This window comes from Peromyscus californicus, unplaced genomic scaffold, assembly GCF_007827085.1.
Source record: "Peromyscus californicus insignis strain IS unplaced genomic scaffold, ASM782708v3 Scaffold_4__1_contigs__length_199733344, whole genome shotgun sequence".
Classification (NCBI taxonomy): domain Eukaryota; kingdom Metazoa; phylum Chordata; class Mammalia; order Rodentia; family Cricetidae; genus Peromyscus; species Peromyscus californicus.
This window is the reverse complement of record NW_026294562.1, coordinates 15,948,932-15,964,069: the sequence shown is the minus strand read 5'-3', so window position 1 is coordinate 15,964,069 and position 15,138 is coordinate 15,948,932. Positions and strand designations below refer to the sequence as shown.

At 43.8% G+C, this 15,138-nt stretch overlaps 1 protein-coding gene across 10 annotated transcripts in view; it reads left to right on the top strand.

The window, feature by feature from the left end:
• Gbf1 (golgi brefeldin A resistant guanine nucleotide exchange factor 1) overlaps positions 1-15,138 on the top strand; it is a 153,590-nt gene that overhangs the window by 125,249 nt on the left and 13,203 nt on the right. For all 10 annotated transcript variants that reach the window (XM_052760537.1, XM_052760536.1, XM_052760533.1 and 7 more), the window contains 16 exons: positions 6,575-6,769; positions 6,987-7,176; positions 7,450-7,590; positions 7,882-7,970; positions 9,061-9,263; positions 9,801-9,924; positions 10,179-10,304; positions 10,568-10,650; positions 11,744-11,980; positions 12,263-12,356; positions 12,671-12,847; positions 13,981-14,045; positions 14,134-14,257; positions 14,435-14,506; positions 14,629-14,723; positions 14,956-15,109. In XM_052760537.1, coding sequence (XP_052616497.1) covers positions 6,575-6,769; positions 6,987-7,176; positions 7,450-7,590; positions 7,882-7,970; positions 9,061-9,263; positions 9,801-9,924; positions 10,179-10,304; positions 10,568-10,650; positions 11,744-11,980; positions 12,263-12,356; positions 12,671-12,847; positions 13,981-14,045; positions 14,134-14,257; positions 14,435-14,506; positions 14,629-14,723; positions 14,956-15,109 — 2,169 coding nt within the window. The remainder of the gene's footprint in view (positions 1-6,574; positions 6,770-6,986; positions 7,177-7,449; positions 7,591-7,881; positions 7,971-9,060; positions 9,264-9,800; positions 9,925-10,178; positions 10,305-10,567; positions 10,651-11,743; positions 11,981-12,262; positions 12,357-12,670; positions 12,848-13,980; positions 14,046-14,133; positions 14,258-14,434; positions 14,507-14,628; positions 14,724-14,955; positions 15,110-15,138) is intronic.

Sequence of the window (15,138 nt, the reverse complement as noted above, 5' to 3'; positions counted from 1 at the left end):
CTTTCTAGGTCTGGGTTACCTCACTCAGGATGATTTTTTTTTCTAGTTCCATCCATTTGCCTGCAAATATCATGATGTCATTTTTTTAACTGCTGAGTAATACTCCATTATGTAAATGTACCACATTTTCTTCAGTGAAGGGACATCTAGGTTGTTTCCAGTTTCTGACTATTATGAATAAAGATGCATGAACATAGTTGAGCAAATGTCCTTATGGTAAGATGGAACATCCTTTGCGTATATGCTCAAGAGTAGTATAACTAGGTCTTGAGGTAGATTGATTCCCAATTTTCTGAGGAACTGTCAAATTGATTTCCACAGTGGCCGTACAAGTTTGCACTCCCACCAGCAATGGAGGAGTGTTCCCCTTGTTCCACATCCTCAGTAGCATGATAGTATTAATGATTTTAGCCATTCTGACAGGTGTAAGGTGAATCTCAAAGTAGTTTTGATTTGTATTTCCCTGATGGCTAAGGATGTTGAACATTTCTTTAAATGTTTCTCACCTATTTGAGATTCCTCTATTGAGAATTTTCTGTTTAATGTGTACCCAGTTTTTAATTGAATTGTTTGGTTTGTTGATGTCGATTTCTTGAGTTTTTTATTTTGAATATTAGCCCTCTATTGGATGTGAAGTTGTTGAAAATCTCTTCCCATTCTGTAGGCTGCTGTTTTGTCCTATTAACAGTGTCCTTTGCCTTACAGAAGCTTTTTCGTTTCATGAGGTCCTGTTTATTAAGTGCTGATTTTAGTGCCTGCACTAGCAGTGTTCTGTCCAGCAAGTTGTCTTCTGCACCAGCGTGTTTAAGACTGTTCCCCACTTTCTCTTCTATTAGGTTCAGTGTATCTGGTTTTATGTTGACATCTTTGATCCACTTGGAATTGAGTCTTGTGCAGGGTGATAGATAAGGATCTATTTGCATTCTTCTATATGCAGACATCCAGTTAGACCACCATCATTTGTTAAAGATGCTTTTTTCTTTTTCCATTATGTCTTCCTGGCTTCTTTATCAAAAATCAGGTGTCCATAGGTGTGTGGATTTATGTCTGGGTCTTCAATTTGATTCCATTGATCAGTATGTCTATTTTTATGCCAATACCATGTGGATTTATTACTACAGCTCTGTACTACAGCTTGAAATCAGGGCTGGTGATACCTCTGGAAGTTCTATTATTGTTTAGGATTGTTTTAGCTATCCTGTTTTTTTTTTTGTTTTTGCACATGAAGTTGAATATTGCCCTTTCAAGGTTTGTAAGGAATTGTGTTAGAATTTTGATGGGGATTGTGTTGAATCTGTAGATTGATTTTGATAAAATGGCCATTATGCTAGTTAATCCTGATGATGCATGAGCATGGGAGATCTTTCCATCTTCTGATAGCTTCTCCAATTTCTTCAAATCCTTGAAGTTGTTGCCATACACGTCTTTTACTTGTTAGGTTAGAGTTACCCCAAGATATTTTACATTATTTGTGGCTATTATGAAGGGTGTTGTTTCTCTGATTTCTTTCTCAGTCCATTTATCATTTTATATTGGAGGGCTACTAGTTTCTTCAAGTTAATGTTGTACCCTGCCACTTCACTGAAGGTGTTTATCAACTGTAGGAGTTCTCTGGTAGAATTTTTGAGGTTGCTTATGTGTACTCCTTATCATCTACAAATAACGTTACTTTGACTTCTTCCTTTTCAATGTGTATCCCCTTGGTCTCCTTCAGTTGTCTTATTGCTCTAGCTAGAACTTCAAATACTAAATTGAATAAATATGAAGAGAGTGGACAGCCTTGTCTTGTTCCTGATTTTAGTGGAATTGCTTTGTGTTTCTCTCCATTTAATTTGATGTTGGCTATAGGTTTTCTGTAAATTGCCTTTATTATGTTTGTTATATCCCTTGTATCCCTAAAGGAATGTTGGATTTTATCAAAGGCCTTTTCAGCATCTAATGAGATTATCATGTGGTTTTTTTTTTCCTTTCAGTTTGTTTATATGGTGGATTAAATTTACTGATTTTCATATATTGAAGCATCCCTGCATCTCTGGGATGAAGCCTACTTGGTCATGGTGGTTGATCTTTTTAATGTGTTCTTAAATTCAGTTTGGGAGTATTTTATTAGGTATTTTTGCATCAGTGTTTGTGAGAGAAATTGGTCTCTAATTTTCTTTGTTGAATCTTTGTGTGGTTTGGCTATCAGGGTGACTGTGGCCTAATAAAATGAGTTTGATAATGTTCCTTCTGTTTCTATTTTGTGAAATAATTTGAGGAGTATTAATGTTATCTCCTCTTTGAAAGTCTGGTAGAATTCTATGCTAAAAGTGTCTGGCCCTGGGATTTTTTTGGTTGGGAGACTTTTAATGACTGCTTCTATTTCTTTGGGGTTATAGGTCTATTTAAATTTTTTATCTGATCTTTATTTAACTGGTAAGTAGTATCTATTGAGAAAATTATCCATTTCTTTTAGATTTCCCAGTTTGTGGAGTACAGGCTTTTAAAGTATGACCCAATTATTCTTTGGATTTCTTTAGTGTCTGTTGTATGTCCCCATTTTCATTTCTGATTTTGTTGATTTGTATATTCTCTCTCTTTAGTTAGTTTGGATAAGGGTTTGTCAATCTTGTTGATTTTCTCAAAGAACCAACTCTTTGTTTTCTTGATTCTTTGTATTGTTCTCTGCTTCTATTTTATTGATTTCAGCCTTCAGTTTAATTATTATCCTGCCGTCTACTCCTCTTGGATGTTCTTGCTTCTTTTTGACCTAGAAATTTAAGGTGTATTGTTCAGTTGCTAGTATGAGATCTCTGCAATTTCTTTATGTAGGCACTTAGTGCTATGAACTCTTCTTCTTAGCACTGCTTCATTGTGTCCCATAAGTTTGGGTGTGTTATTCATTCATTTTCATTGAACTCTAAGTCTTTTACTTCTGTCTTGACCCAGTTTTCATTCAGTAGAGAGTTGTTGAGTTTCCATGAGTTTGTAGGCTTTCTGTTGTTTCTGTTGTTGTTGATATCCATCTTTAATCCATAGATGCAGGGGGTTATTTCAGTTTTCTTACATCTGTTGTGATTTGCTTCATGACTGAGTATGTGGTCAGTTTTGGAGAAAATTCCATGAGGTGCTGAGAAGGTATATTCTTTTGTGTTTGGGTGAAATGTATTATAGATATGTTAGGTCCGTTTGATTTAAAATGTCTGTTAGCTCCTGTATTTCTTCGTTTAGTTTTTGTCTGGATGACCTGTCCAGAGTTAGTGAGAGTAGGGAATTGAAGTCTCCCACTATCTATGTGTGAGGGTCAATGTGTGATTTAAGCTTTAGTAATGTTTCTTTTACATTCATGGATGCCCTTGTGTTTGGGGCATAAATGTTAAGAATTGAAACATCATCTTGGTGGATTTTTCCTTTGAGTATAAAATGTCCTTCCCCATTCTCTGTAATAGCCCTGGCTGTCCTGGAACTCAGTTTGTAGACCAAGCTGGCTTTGAACTCAGAGATCTGCCTGCCTCTGCCTCCTGAGTATTGAGATTAAATGTGTTTGCCACCATTTCCAGCTCTTTTGATTTGGAATATATTTTGTTAGATATTGGATGGCTCTACAAGCTTGCTTCTTAGGTCCATTTGTTTGGGAAATCTTTTTCCAATGCTTTAATCTGAGGTAATGTCTATCTTTGGTGTTGAGGTGTGTTTCCTGTATGCAGCAGAAGGATGGATCCTGTTTTCCCATCCATTCTGTTAGCTTGTGTCTTTTTATTGGGGAATTGAGTCTATTGATTCTGAGAAATATCAATGACCAATGATTGTTAATTCCTGTTATTTTGTTGGTAGTGCTGCTGTTGCTGCTGCTGCTGCTGCTGCTGGTGGTGGTGGTGGTGGTGTGTGTGTATACTTCTATTCTTTTTTTTTTTTTTTTTTTTTTTGGGGGGGGGGTTTAGAGACAGGGTTGCTCTGTGTTGTTTTGGTGCCTGTCCTGGATCTCACTCTGTAGACCAGGCTGGCCTCGAACTCACAGAGATCCACCTGGCTCTGCCTCCTGAGTGCTGGGATTAAAGGCGTGCACCACCACTGCCCGGCCTTACTTCCCTTCTTTTGGTTTTGTTGATGTGAGATTATTTGTTGCCTGTGTTTTCATGGATATAATTAACCTTCTTGGGTTGGAGTTTTCCTTCTAGTACTTTCTATTGGGCTGAATTTATAGATAGATATTGCTTAAATTTGACTATCATGAAATATCTTGTTTTCTCCATCTATGATGATTGAAAGTTTTTGTTGGGTATAGTAGTCTGGGCTGGCATCCATGGTCCCTTAGAGTCTGTGGACATCTATCCAGGTCCTCTGGCTTTTAGAGTCTCCATTGAGAAGTTGGGTGTAGTTCTAATAGGTAGGTCTACCTTTATATGTTACTTGCTCTTTTTCCTTTGCAGCTTTTACTATTCTTTCTTTGTTCTGTATGTTTAGTGTTTTGATTATTATGTAGCTAGAGGACTTTCTTTTCTGATCCTGTCTATTTGGTGTTCTGTAAGCTTCTTGTACCTCAATAGGCATGTCCTCCTTTAGGTTGGGAAAATTTTCTTCTGTGATTTTGTTGAAAATATTTTCTAGGCCTTTGATCTGGTATTCTTTTTCTATTCCTTCTTATTCTTAGGTTTGGTCTTTTCATAGTGTCCCAGATTTCCTGGATGTTTTATGTCAGGAATTTTTTAGATTTAACCTTTTCTTTGACCAATGTATCTATTTCTTCTATCAATATCTTCAACGCCTGAGATTCTCACTTCCATCTCTTATATTCAGTTGGTGAAGCTTGCCTCTATAAGCTTCTTGTTCACTTACCTAGATTTTCCATTTCCAGAATTCCCTCAATTAGTGTTTTCTTTATTACTTCTATTTCCATTTTCAGGTCTTGAACAGTTTTATCTGTTTCCTTCAAGTGTTTGTTTTTTCTTGTTTTTCTTTAAGGGATTTATTTACTTTCTCCAATTTTTTGTTTATTTTTCTCAATTTCTTTAAAGGGATTTATTCATTTCCTCTTTAAAGACCTCTGTTTTCATAATGTTGGTTTTAAGGTCTTTTTCTTGTGCTTCAACTGTGTTGGAATATTCAGAAGCCGCTGTGGTAGCATAGCTGGGCTCTAGTGGAGACATATTGCCTTGGCTGTTGTTGATTGTGTTCTTATGCTGGCATCTAGGCATCTGGGTTTGGGATGATTATAAGTCTAGGTGCTGATTTCTGAGGTGTCTTTGTTGGGTGGGTGTTTCCTTCCTTGGTTTCTGTTTCCTCTCTGGTCTTCTGTGGTTGAGCAGCAGGTCACCACCTGAGCTAGGGCTGTGACCTCTGGTCAAGCAGGCAGTCTCTGCCCGAGTTGGGGGCTGGGACACAGCAATGAGGAGGGGGTGGATTAAAGATAGTGTAGTATGGCACCAAGAAAATGGGGGAGGTCCACTGGCAGACATCCTACCTGGACTTCTGGTGGCCAGTGTAGCCTCTAGTTGACCAGAGTATCTCCACCTGAGTTGGGGGCTGGGACACGGTGACAAGAAGGTAGAGGGGGGCTGGGGATAGAGTGAGGGGGGCACCAAGAGAGTGGGGGATATCCATTGGCAGGGGGCCTACCTGGACTTCTGGCCGCTGGCATGGCCTATGGTTGAGCAGGGTGTCTCAGCCCAAGTTGGGGGCTGCGATATGACAATGGGGGGGGTTGGGAATAGTGTGTCGGGGCACCAAGAGAGTGGGGGAGGTCCAAGAAGGCCCATCTCTAGAGATAGATCTTTTATTTTTAATTAATTAGTTTATTTATTGTGCATTGTTGTTTTGCCTGTGTGAGGGTGTAGGTCCCCTGGAACTGTAGTTATAGACAGTCATGAGCTGTCATGTGGGTGCTGGGAATTGAACCTGGGTCCTGGAAGAGCAGTGGAGATAGATCTTTATGAGCTTCCTGTAGAGGGTATTTTGGCCTCTATAATTTGTGTCTTTGTGTCATACTAGCCAATGTAGTAGAATAATTAAGAGGATCCCAGACAAAACTGATTGACTATAATGTAGGAAAACCCACAGCTGGGCATGGTGGCTCATGCCAGTAATTCAAGCACTTAGGAGGCTGAAACGGGGGGATTGCTGTGAGTTGAAGACCAGCCTGGGCTACAGAGCAAAACTGTCTTTTAAAAAAAAAAAAGAAGAAGAAGAAGAAGAAGAAGAAGAAGAAGAAGAAGAAGAAAAGAAAGTGTGAGAGTCCAAATATGAGGACTGGCAGGTAATCTCACCATGAATGGGACAGCTTTTCTGCCGAGGAGTTCTTATAAGTCAAAGCAGCGTTGCTGCTAAGTTACCAATGTAAGATTAGGGTAGGACTCATGTAGACCGCACACAAACACGGACAAAAGACAACTTCCAGGGGACTGGGAACAGGAATGAGAGCCTTGTCCCCCATCATGGAGGCAGAGAGGGGAATGTATTATTGAGGCTAGAGGACTTTTGGTGTCTCTCAGTGTATGCCTCTTGAGTGGGCCTTTACCTCCTGTTTAATGTTGTTCCTGTCCAATTTTCTCTTCCTGTCTTTGCCCTACCCAAACGGTTGTCACTGGGTTTTTGACAGATGTACATCAAAAAGCTTATGGAGATCATCACTGTTGAAAACCCCAAGATGCCTTATGAGATGAAGGAAATGGCCCTGGAGGCTGTCGTGCAGCTCTGGCGCATCCCCAGCTTTGTCACCGAGCTCTACATCAACTACGATTGTGACTACTACTGCTCCAACCTCTTCGAAGACCTCACTAAGCTGCTGTCCAAGGTGCTGAGCACTGTTACTGGCCTCTAGAAACTACCAAGGAAATGTTCCCGATGGTAGTGATGGTGGTACAGAGAGGGGCACGTCAGAGATGGGGACAATAAGGAGAAAGGCATTTTGTAAGGGCAATGGAGAAGGCCTAAGTTTTTGGATTTTTGGAAAAATAATCAGGTGAAGCCTATTCTAACCTCAAGTCTTAACAGATCTGTTTATTTCCCAGAATGCCTTTCCTGTGTCTGGTCAGCTCTACACAACACACCTGCTGTCCCTTGATGCCCTGTTGACAGTGATTGACAGCACTGAGGCTCACTGTCAGGCCAAAGTCCTCAACACCCTCACCCAGCAAGAGAAGAAGGAGACAGCCAGACCCAGCTATGAGGCAGTGGATGGCACCCAAGAAACTAACAATAGTTAGAAGCATCTCTTATTGTGTTCTCTCTCTCTCTCTCTCTCTCTCTCTCTCTCTCTCTCTCTCTCTCTCCCTCCCCTCTCTCCCCCCCTCCCTCTCCTTTCATTCTCCCCTCTCCTCCCCCCTTACCCTCCTCACTTTGTCTTGACTTTGCCCTGTCAGAGCTGGTACCCAGTATAAGAACATGCAGCTCTTTTTGGCTTGAGACTCAACTTCTTCTTCAGTACTGCTTGACTTCCTACCCATAAGTTTTCATATCTTTTCCTGTTACCAGCTGAGAAAGCAGCCAGTGATGGGAAAGCCACAGGCATGGCCTCAGATGCCCTAGGCCTTCATGTTCCAAGTGGAGGATGGCTGTCAGCAGAACATGGGAAGCCAGGATGCAATGATGTGGAGGAAGCTGGTGACTTTGGGGGTCAGTGCTCAGTACCCTTGACTCTCAACTCCTTCATTAGAGGGCTTAGAGAGAAGGAGTAGGAAGCATGGGGAAACTGAGTGGCCTAAGGGCATGCCTGAAAGAGCCCTAGCACTTCCCCTTATTTAAACCCCAGAGAAAGGAAAGAAAGCAGATCCCCAAAAGGTAGGATTTCTAGCAGGTGGGAGACTGCAGGGAAGAAAATTTCTGAGACTACTCTGGTTTTACTGGGAAGAGTATCAGTAACCTTGGGAAAGATCTTACGGGTTTCCCTCCTCCTTCCATTCCTAGCTGACAAAAAGTTTACCAGGAAGCCGCCTCGATTTTCCTGTCTTCTGCCAGATCCACGGGAACTAATTGAAATTAAAAACAAAAAAAAGGTACATACATACATACAACCCTTGTGTGGGTGTCCTCTGTAGACCTGGTTTCTGTCCCAAAAGATGAGATGAGGATGATTTTAGCAGCTCCTTAGACAGCTTCCAAGCTAGTGTCTAGTTTTTCTGGGATGCAGCGACTTCTGCTCCTTTCCTTACACCCAGGCTATACTGTTGTTGGCCCCTGAGCAAAGCTGCTCCAGTCATCAGCCAGATACTCCTGGTGGTGCTGACAGAAGCTCTGAAGGCTACGATCATTTGGGTCAGCAAAAGATATTGATCATCTCCAGGTCTCGCATGGTGATTGGTCATAAAAGGGAATTGATAAAGTACAAATAACTGTTTACTTTTTTTTCTTCATTTGAAAGGATAAGAAAATTCTGATCATTTATTGCCCTGGTTACTTTTTTTTTTCTCTTGTCTTTTTTCCCTTCCCCAGCAATAGCAGGTATCAGTTGTAAATAGCTTCTTGATTGGAGGTAGGAAGTTTTTGGTTTTCTTTTTTTTTTTTGAGACAGGGTTTCTCTGTGTAGCTTTTGGAGCCTGTCCTGGAACTCACTCTGTAGCCCAGGCTGGCCTCAAACTCACAGAGATCCACCTGCCTCTGCCTCCCGAGTGCTGGGATTAAAGGCGTGCGCCACCACCACCCGGCGTTTTTGGTTTTCTTAACATAAAAACTTCTAGTTAATCCTCTCTTTCTTTTATTGTCAGATAAATGTATTTGATTGCAGGTCTGTGACTAGACATACAGGAAGCAAAGAGATCACAGTTAGTCTGCCCTGTCCTTCAAACCCAGGACCTTAGAAGCAAAGCAGTCCAAAAAGGAAGGGGACTCTAAACCCGGCTGTAATATGATGCTGGCTGTCCGTAGATACCAGAGATGGCTGTAGAAGTGCAGACCTCACCAGTCTGCCTCCTCTCTGTCTCTCTGACCTCTCATTCGAGGAGGGAGGTTGTCCTGGTCATCTGGAGCACTCAGAAAGCTCTTTAGGGGACCAGCTGTAGTCTATACTAGAGTCTGGCCTGCCTGCCTGCCTGCCTGTCTGACTTCAGGGCACAGCAACTTCTGATGCCTCTAGTCTTTGTCTTCTAGCTGCTGATCACTGGGACAGAGCAGTTCAATCAAAAACCAAAAAAGGGGATCCAGTTTCTACAGGAAAAAGGCCTCCTCACCATTCCCATGGATAACACAGAGGTGGCCCAGTGGCTTCGAGAGAACCCTCGGCTAGACAAGAAAATGATTGGAGAGTTTGTGAGTGACCGCAAAAACACTGACCTATTGGAGAGTTTTGTGAGGTGAGGAAGAAATAAGCGGTGTGGGGATTGGGATATCTATCACTCGGTGATGGTGTGGTCCTTTAGCATGCCTGAGTTTCACAAGATGAAAGAGATATGGGGAAAGGAGAAAGGAAGAAGGAGCTGTCTGAGTGACAGGACATTCTTCCCTCAGAGGAAGTCTCTTCCAGTTCCTGCTGATGACCAGCTCACATAATACTCTTGCCTCTTTCTATTATACTTATCTGTTGAACCTGAAAGGGGTGCAGGCTTTAGGAGCCCCTCCCTTTGTTCCAATGGAAAGCACTGCCAAGTGGCCTGGAGCAGGGTTCTGAGAGGTGAGGTGTCTAGACAAGAGTTTTGCTAATGTGGTAAGTGCTTAGGTTAGGGATTTTGTTAGCAATGACCAGGCTGTACCACTCCTCTGCCACATCCATCAACCTCCTCTGTTCCAGTAAGAGAAGGTTGACCAGTAAGAGAGGGTTAAGGAAGACTAACAGCTTGACCTGTGCAGCTTCCATGCCTCCAGCCTCTTCATTCTGTTTCCTCTCTCTGTAGCACCTTCAGCTTTCAGGGTCTGCGACTTGACGAAGCTCTGCGGCTCTACCTGGAAGCCTTCCGTCTGCCCGGGGAAGCACCAGTTATTCACAGGTTGCTGGAGGCATTCACAGAGCACTGGAGGGTAGGTCTAGTGTCAGAAAGTCAGTCAAGGGTCCTGATCAGTTTGAGGGCCTCTTTGTTCCCTCAGCCAAAAACCTCAGCTATTACCTCCACTCCGGTGGGCTTTCCATGCTGTTAAAGATTTGGCAAGAACTTGGCCATTTTCCTGGGTGATACTGCCACTTGTATACCATCACTGACCAGTGGGTTGGTAGTAGTGAGGATTGAATTGGCCAGAAAAGGGCATTGACACAGATGGATTCTTGGCTTTTTCAGAGTTGTAATGGCTCCCCATTTGCCAATAGCGATGCCTGCTTTGCCCTGGCCTATGCTGTCATCATGCTTAACACTGACCAACATAACCACAACGCTCGCAAACAGAATGTACCCATGACCCTGGAGGTAAGCTTGGACTCCAACCGAGACAGAGAAGAGCCAGTACAGCTTTAAAAGTAGCAGGAAAGATAAGGGAAGTTTCCAGTTTGTATGGGGACAGAGTTCCGTCAAGAGACTCAGGGAGTGCTGACCCCTTCAGAAGAGGGACTGGGATGGAGAAGGGTTTCTTTCACTTAACTGTTTCCAAAGTCCTGTCTGTCACAGACTTAAGGAGTTCCTTGGGTGGTGTACAGCATTGACACAGGGAAAACGTACTGTCCTATCTCTAGGAGTTTCGAAAAAACCTAAAAGGTGTGAATGGAGGCAAGGACTTTGAGCAAGACGTCCTGGAGGACATGTACCATGCCATCAAGTGAGTATATGTGGAGAGTAGTGTACATCTCTGTTAAGGAGAAATGCATTGCTCCCTTTTTCTGTTTTTAGAGTCACATCAGACTGTAGTGGATTTAGCTTTGAGACTTAGCTAGGCAGCCTCCTCTGTGACAACTCATTTCTTGTTTAAAGAAGCCTGAACAATAATGGGACTCTAGGATTCCAAACTTAGGGTCTATACAAATTGGCTCTCTTGTGTGTACGTGTGTTTACAGACATGGTTGGTACCAGGGATTGAACCCAGGGTTTACATAGGCGCTAGGAATGTGTTTCTTTGCAGAGCTACATCTCCAGTCCAAACTATTTCTCTTTTTCTTTTTTCTTTTTTTTTTTTTTTTTTTTTTTTTTTTTGGTTTTTCGAGACAGGGTTTCTCTGTGTAGCTTTGCGCCTTTCCTGGAACTCACTTGGTAGTCCAGGCTGGCCTCGAACTCACAGAGATCCGCCTGGCTCTGCCTCTCGAGTGCTGGGATTAAAGGCATGCGCCACCACCGCCCGGCCCAAACTATTTCTCTTAAGTGAGGTAGCATGACCCTATTTCCTAAACCAAATTTCCCTGCTTTTCTTGGAGAGCTCACAAAATGCGTTCTCTGGTTTGTAGAGACATGACCAGCACTAGAGGGTAAGCCTCGAGTCAGAGACAGGGTACTTAGTTCTTTTGTTAGTATTCTGAGACAGTCTCATGGAGCTCAAGATTGCTTCAAACTTGCTTGGTAGCTGAGTCTGACCTTTGAACTCTTGATCTTCTTGCCTCAGCCTACCAAGTGCTAGAATTAGAGATATGTGCCACCATGTTCATATGGTTAGTTCCTTATAATGAATCAGAAAAGGAGGACTTTATGCCCCCTACGCAGGAAGAATGTGAGAGCTGAAGGCTTAGAGATGGGACTGTGAGATTATGAATGCATTCACTCTCTCTCCCTTGCCCCAGTGATGGGTGGAAACAGATCACTTAGCTGCAGTTGTGATAACCTCATATGAATGGAAGATACTTGTCTAGGTGAAACCCCTTTTCTTAGTTTAGAAGTAGCATGTTCACAGGAGTGCATTTAGTTCTTCTTTTCCCTTCTGACAGGAATGAGGAAATCGTGATGCCTGAGGAACAGACAGGTCTGGTTCGTGAGAACTATGTGTGGAGTGTGCTGCTTCATCGAGGGGCTACCCCTGAGGGCATATTCCTTCGTGTACCTCCTGGCAGCTACGACCTTGACCTCTTCACTATGACCTGGGGCCCCACTATTGCTGCTCTCTCTTATGTCTTTGATAAAAGTCTTGAGGAGACCATCGTCCAGAAAGCCATCTCAGGCTTCAGGTAGCCCAGCTTTGGCCTCGGTCTCATATCCTTCATCTCACCGAGTTAACACGGGTTGCCCCCATGCCTCTTTGACTCCTGGTTTTACTTCCTCAGAATGGGATGTCTCCTGATTTTTGGGAGGGAGGCTGGAGCCTGGGAAATCTCAGTCTTAAACAGATTAGGGGTTAAAGGTTTCTTTCTTTGACCCATTGGGGAAGAATCAATAGAAAGTTGCTTAAGAATTTGGGAGGGCTGAGTGGCCTTCCAGTGACTGTTTCTGTCATGGGGGTGACATTACAGGAAGTGTGCCATGATCTCCGCCCACTATGGCCTCAGTGATGTGTTTGACAATCTCATCATCTCTCTGTGCAAGTTCACAGCTCTCAGTAGTGAGGTGAGTTGGAGCAGGAACTATGTGGGTTTAGAATCCCAAAGGAGAGCAAGCCTCAGCCATGGAGGCTGCACCCATCATGTATACCCTCTCGAACAAGCTTAGGCCACTTCTATCTTGTAAGTTCTGGAAGGAGAATAGTGTCGCCTCAAGTAATGGGATCAGGGAGGAGATGCCATAGGAAAGGCCTTCATCAGATTGACCTTTCCCACTAATACGGTAGCAGAAAACTGTGAGGGAACCATAGGCAGAGACTTGAACGAGCCTCCTTCCCAGACCTGAACCAAGCCTAAGCCTCTTTACATCCGCCTTTCCAGTCTATTGAGAACCTGCCCAGTGTATTTGGAAGCAACCCTAAAGCCCACATTGCAGCCAAGACAGTATTCCATTTGGCCCATCGTCATGGTGACATCCTTCGGGAGGGCTGGAAGAATATCATGGAGGCTATGCTGCAGCTCTTCCGAGCCCAACTTTTACCCAAGGCTATGGTGGAGGTAATTTTTTTTTAATTTATTCTATGTGTCCTTTACATTATGTATCTTGATCCCATTCGTTTCCCCATCCTTTCACATCCACCCTCCACCCCTGCACCCACCCCACCAAAATAAAACAAAATTTAAGAGAAAAAAAAGAAAAAATTTTAAAAAGATCTCATTATGGAAGCTGCAGTGTGACACAGTGAGTCACGCCATAAACCCCTTTGTCCATGTATCTTTACTTGCAAGTGTTCACTGCAGAGAGTCACTGGTCTGTCCCGAGGCCTCTGGTTTCTGCTACACCACTGATGCTAAGCCTTCACTAGGACTCTTCTTGGGTATCCTGTTGTTGCCCTGTGTTGTGGAGACCCTACAGTTTGGGGTCTGCTTGTCGGGTTCCTTCATGTGCTCTGGCAGATCATAGATGGGGTGGGTGTTGGGGCAGGCCAGGTCATAGCCTTGGTCCTGGGCCTGGGCAGTTGTCGGTGTAGTGCAGCAGATGAGACTGAGGACCACTCTGTGGAGGTAACTCTTGATAGAACGTCCAGCGTTAAGACAGAGACCTAGCTTCCTGTGCTCTGTGTAGAACAGCTCTATACTAGGAGCATCGCCAATGTAGTACTGCAGATCTTGGAGAGAAGCTGTAAAGGAAGGCTGTTAGAAGCCATTGCCAATCACCTCTTGGAGGGGACACAGTAGTATATGGACTGTTTATGGGAAGAAATCCAGAGAACGTTGCTTGGGCCAGGGAGCACAAGGGATGTAAATGATATACTGGAAGAAATTTTTATTTTTTTGAGACAAGGCTTCACTAAGTTATCTAGGTTAGTCTCGAACTTGCTATGTAGCTTCTGCCTCAGCCTTCTAAGAGCTGAGATTACAGTCATGTCCTACTATGCCCCATCACTTCTTTTCATTATTTTTTAGATTTATGTGTATAGGCATTTTGCTTGAATATATGTATATGCACCACATGCATACCTAATGCCAATGGAGGCCAGAGGAGGGTATCAGATTCCCTGGAACTGGAGTTATAGATGATTGTAACCCACCATGTGGGTGCTAGGAACTAAACCCAGGTCCTCTGCGATAGCAATACATGCCATCTCTCCAAACCCCTAGAAATAAATTACTCTTGATTTGTTTTCCAGGTAGAAGATTTTGTGGATCCCAATGGCAAGATCTCTCTACAGCGAGAGGAGATGCCATCAAACCGGTCAGGGTAGCCCCACTGGTTGAGGGCCTTGGGAGAGGAGGTAGTCAGAGTGTTAGAGCTCACCAGGACATGTATCCTTTTCCTACAGAGGAGAGTCATCAGTACTTAGCTTTGTGAGCTGGCTGACATTGAGTGGCCCTGAGCAGTCTAGTGTACGGGGCCCATCTACAGAGAACCAGGAGGCCAAGAGAGTGGCCTTGGACTGTATCAAGGTAACTGCCTATCTGTCTCTCATGAGAAACCCTAGACTCCTTCCTTCTAGAAAGATGTGACCCTGTGAACATCTAGGGCTTGTAACAAAGACAATTCTGCCCTCTTTCCCTGACTTTTGGAAATTCTCTTCCCTATAGCCTTTGTTATAAACCCCCTCTTTCATGTGTCCCCTCTAGCAATGTGACCCAGAAAAAATGATCACAGAAAGCAAGTTCCTCCAGCTGGAATCACTTCAGGAGCTCATGAAGGTAGAAGATGAAGAGGTCTGAGAGGCACCGGGGCAGTGGTGTGGCCTCAGTTTCTGTTGGGACAGAGCCAGTGGCTGGCTTCTCTTCCATGGCTGCTTTCCCTGTTGTTGCCCTCCCTCTAGGCTCTGGTCTCAGTGACACCAGATGAAGAGACATATGATGAGGAAGATGCTGCTTTCTGTCTGGAGATGCTGCTCAGGATCGTGTTGGAGAACAGGTAGGAGAGGGCAGTCTTTAGGCAGACTTCATACTGAGCTTGTGCCAAAAGGCTGAAAGCCACCTTGCTGGGTGGCCTCTGGGACCAAGAAACACGTGAAGCTCTGAGCAGAAGGGAGGAGCTTGTGCTTGATTGCTTAGGGCACAATACCAGTGAACTATGAAAGGCCTAGGTGACTTATTACCCAGTGGCCTGTCCAGTTGATACTGTCCTTACCCTTTATGACTTTTAGGGACCGTGTGGGCTGTGTATGGCAGACTGTTCGAGATCATCTATACCACTTGTGTGTTCAGGCACAAGATTTCTGCTTCCTTGTGGAGCGGGCAGTGGTAGGGCTGCTACGCCTAGCCATTCGGCTGCTCCGGAGAGAAGAGATCAGTGGCCAGGTAAGCAAGTGCATGCAGGACGGTGGGCA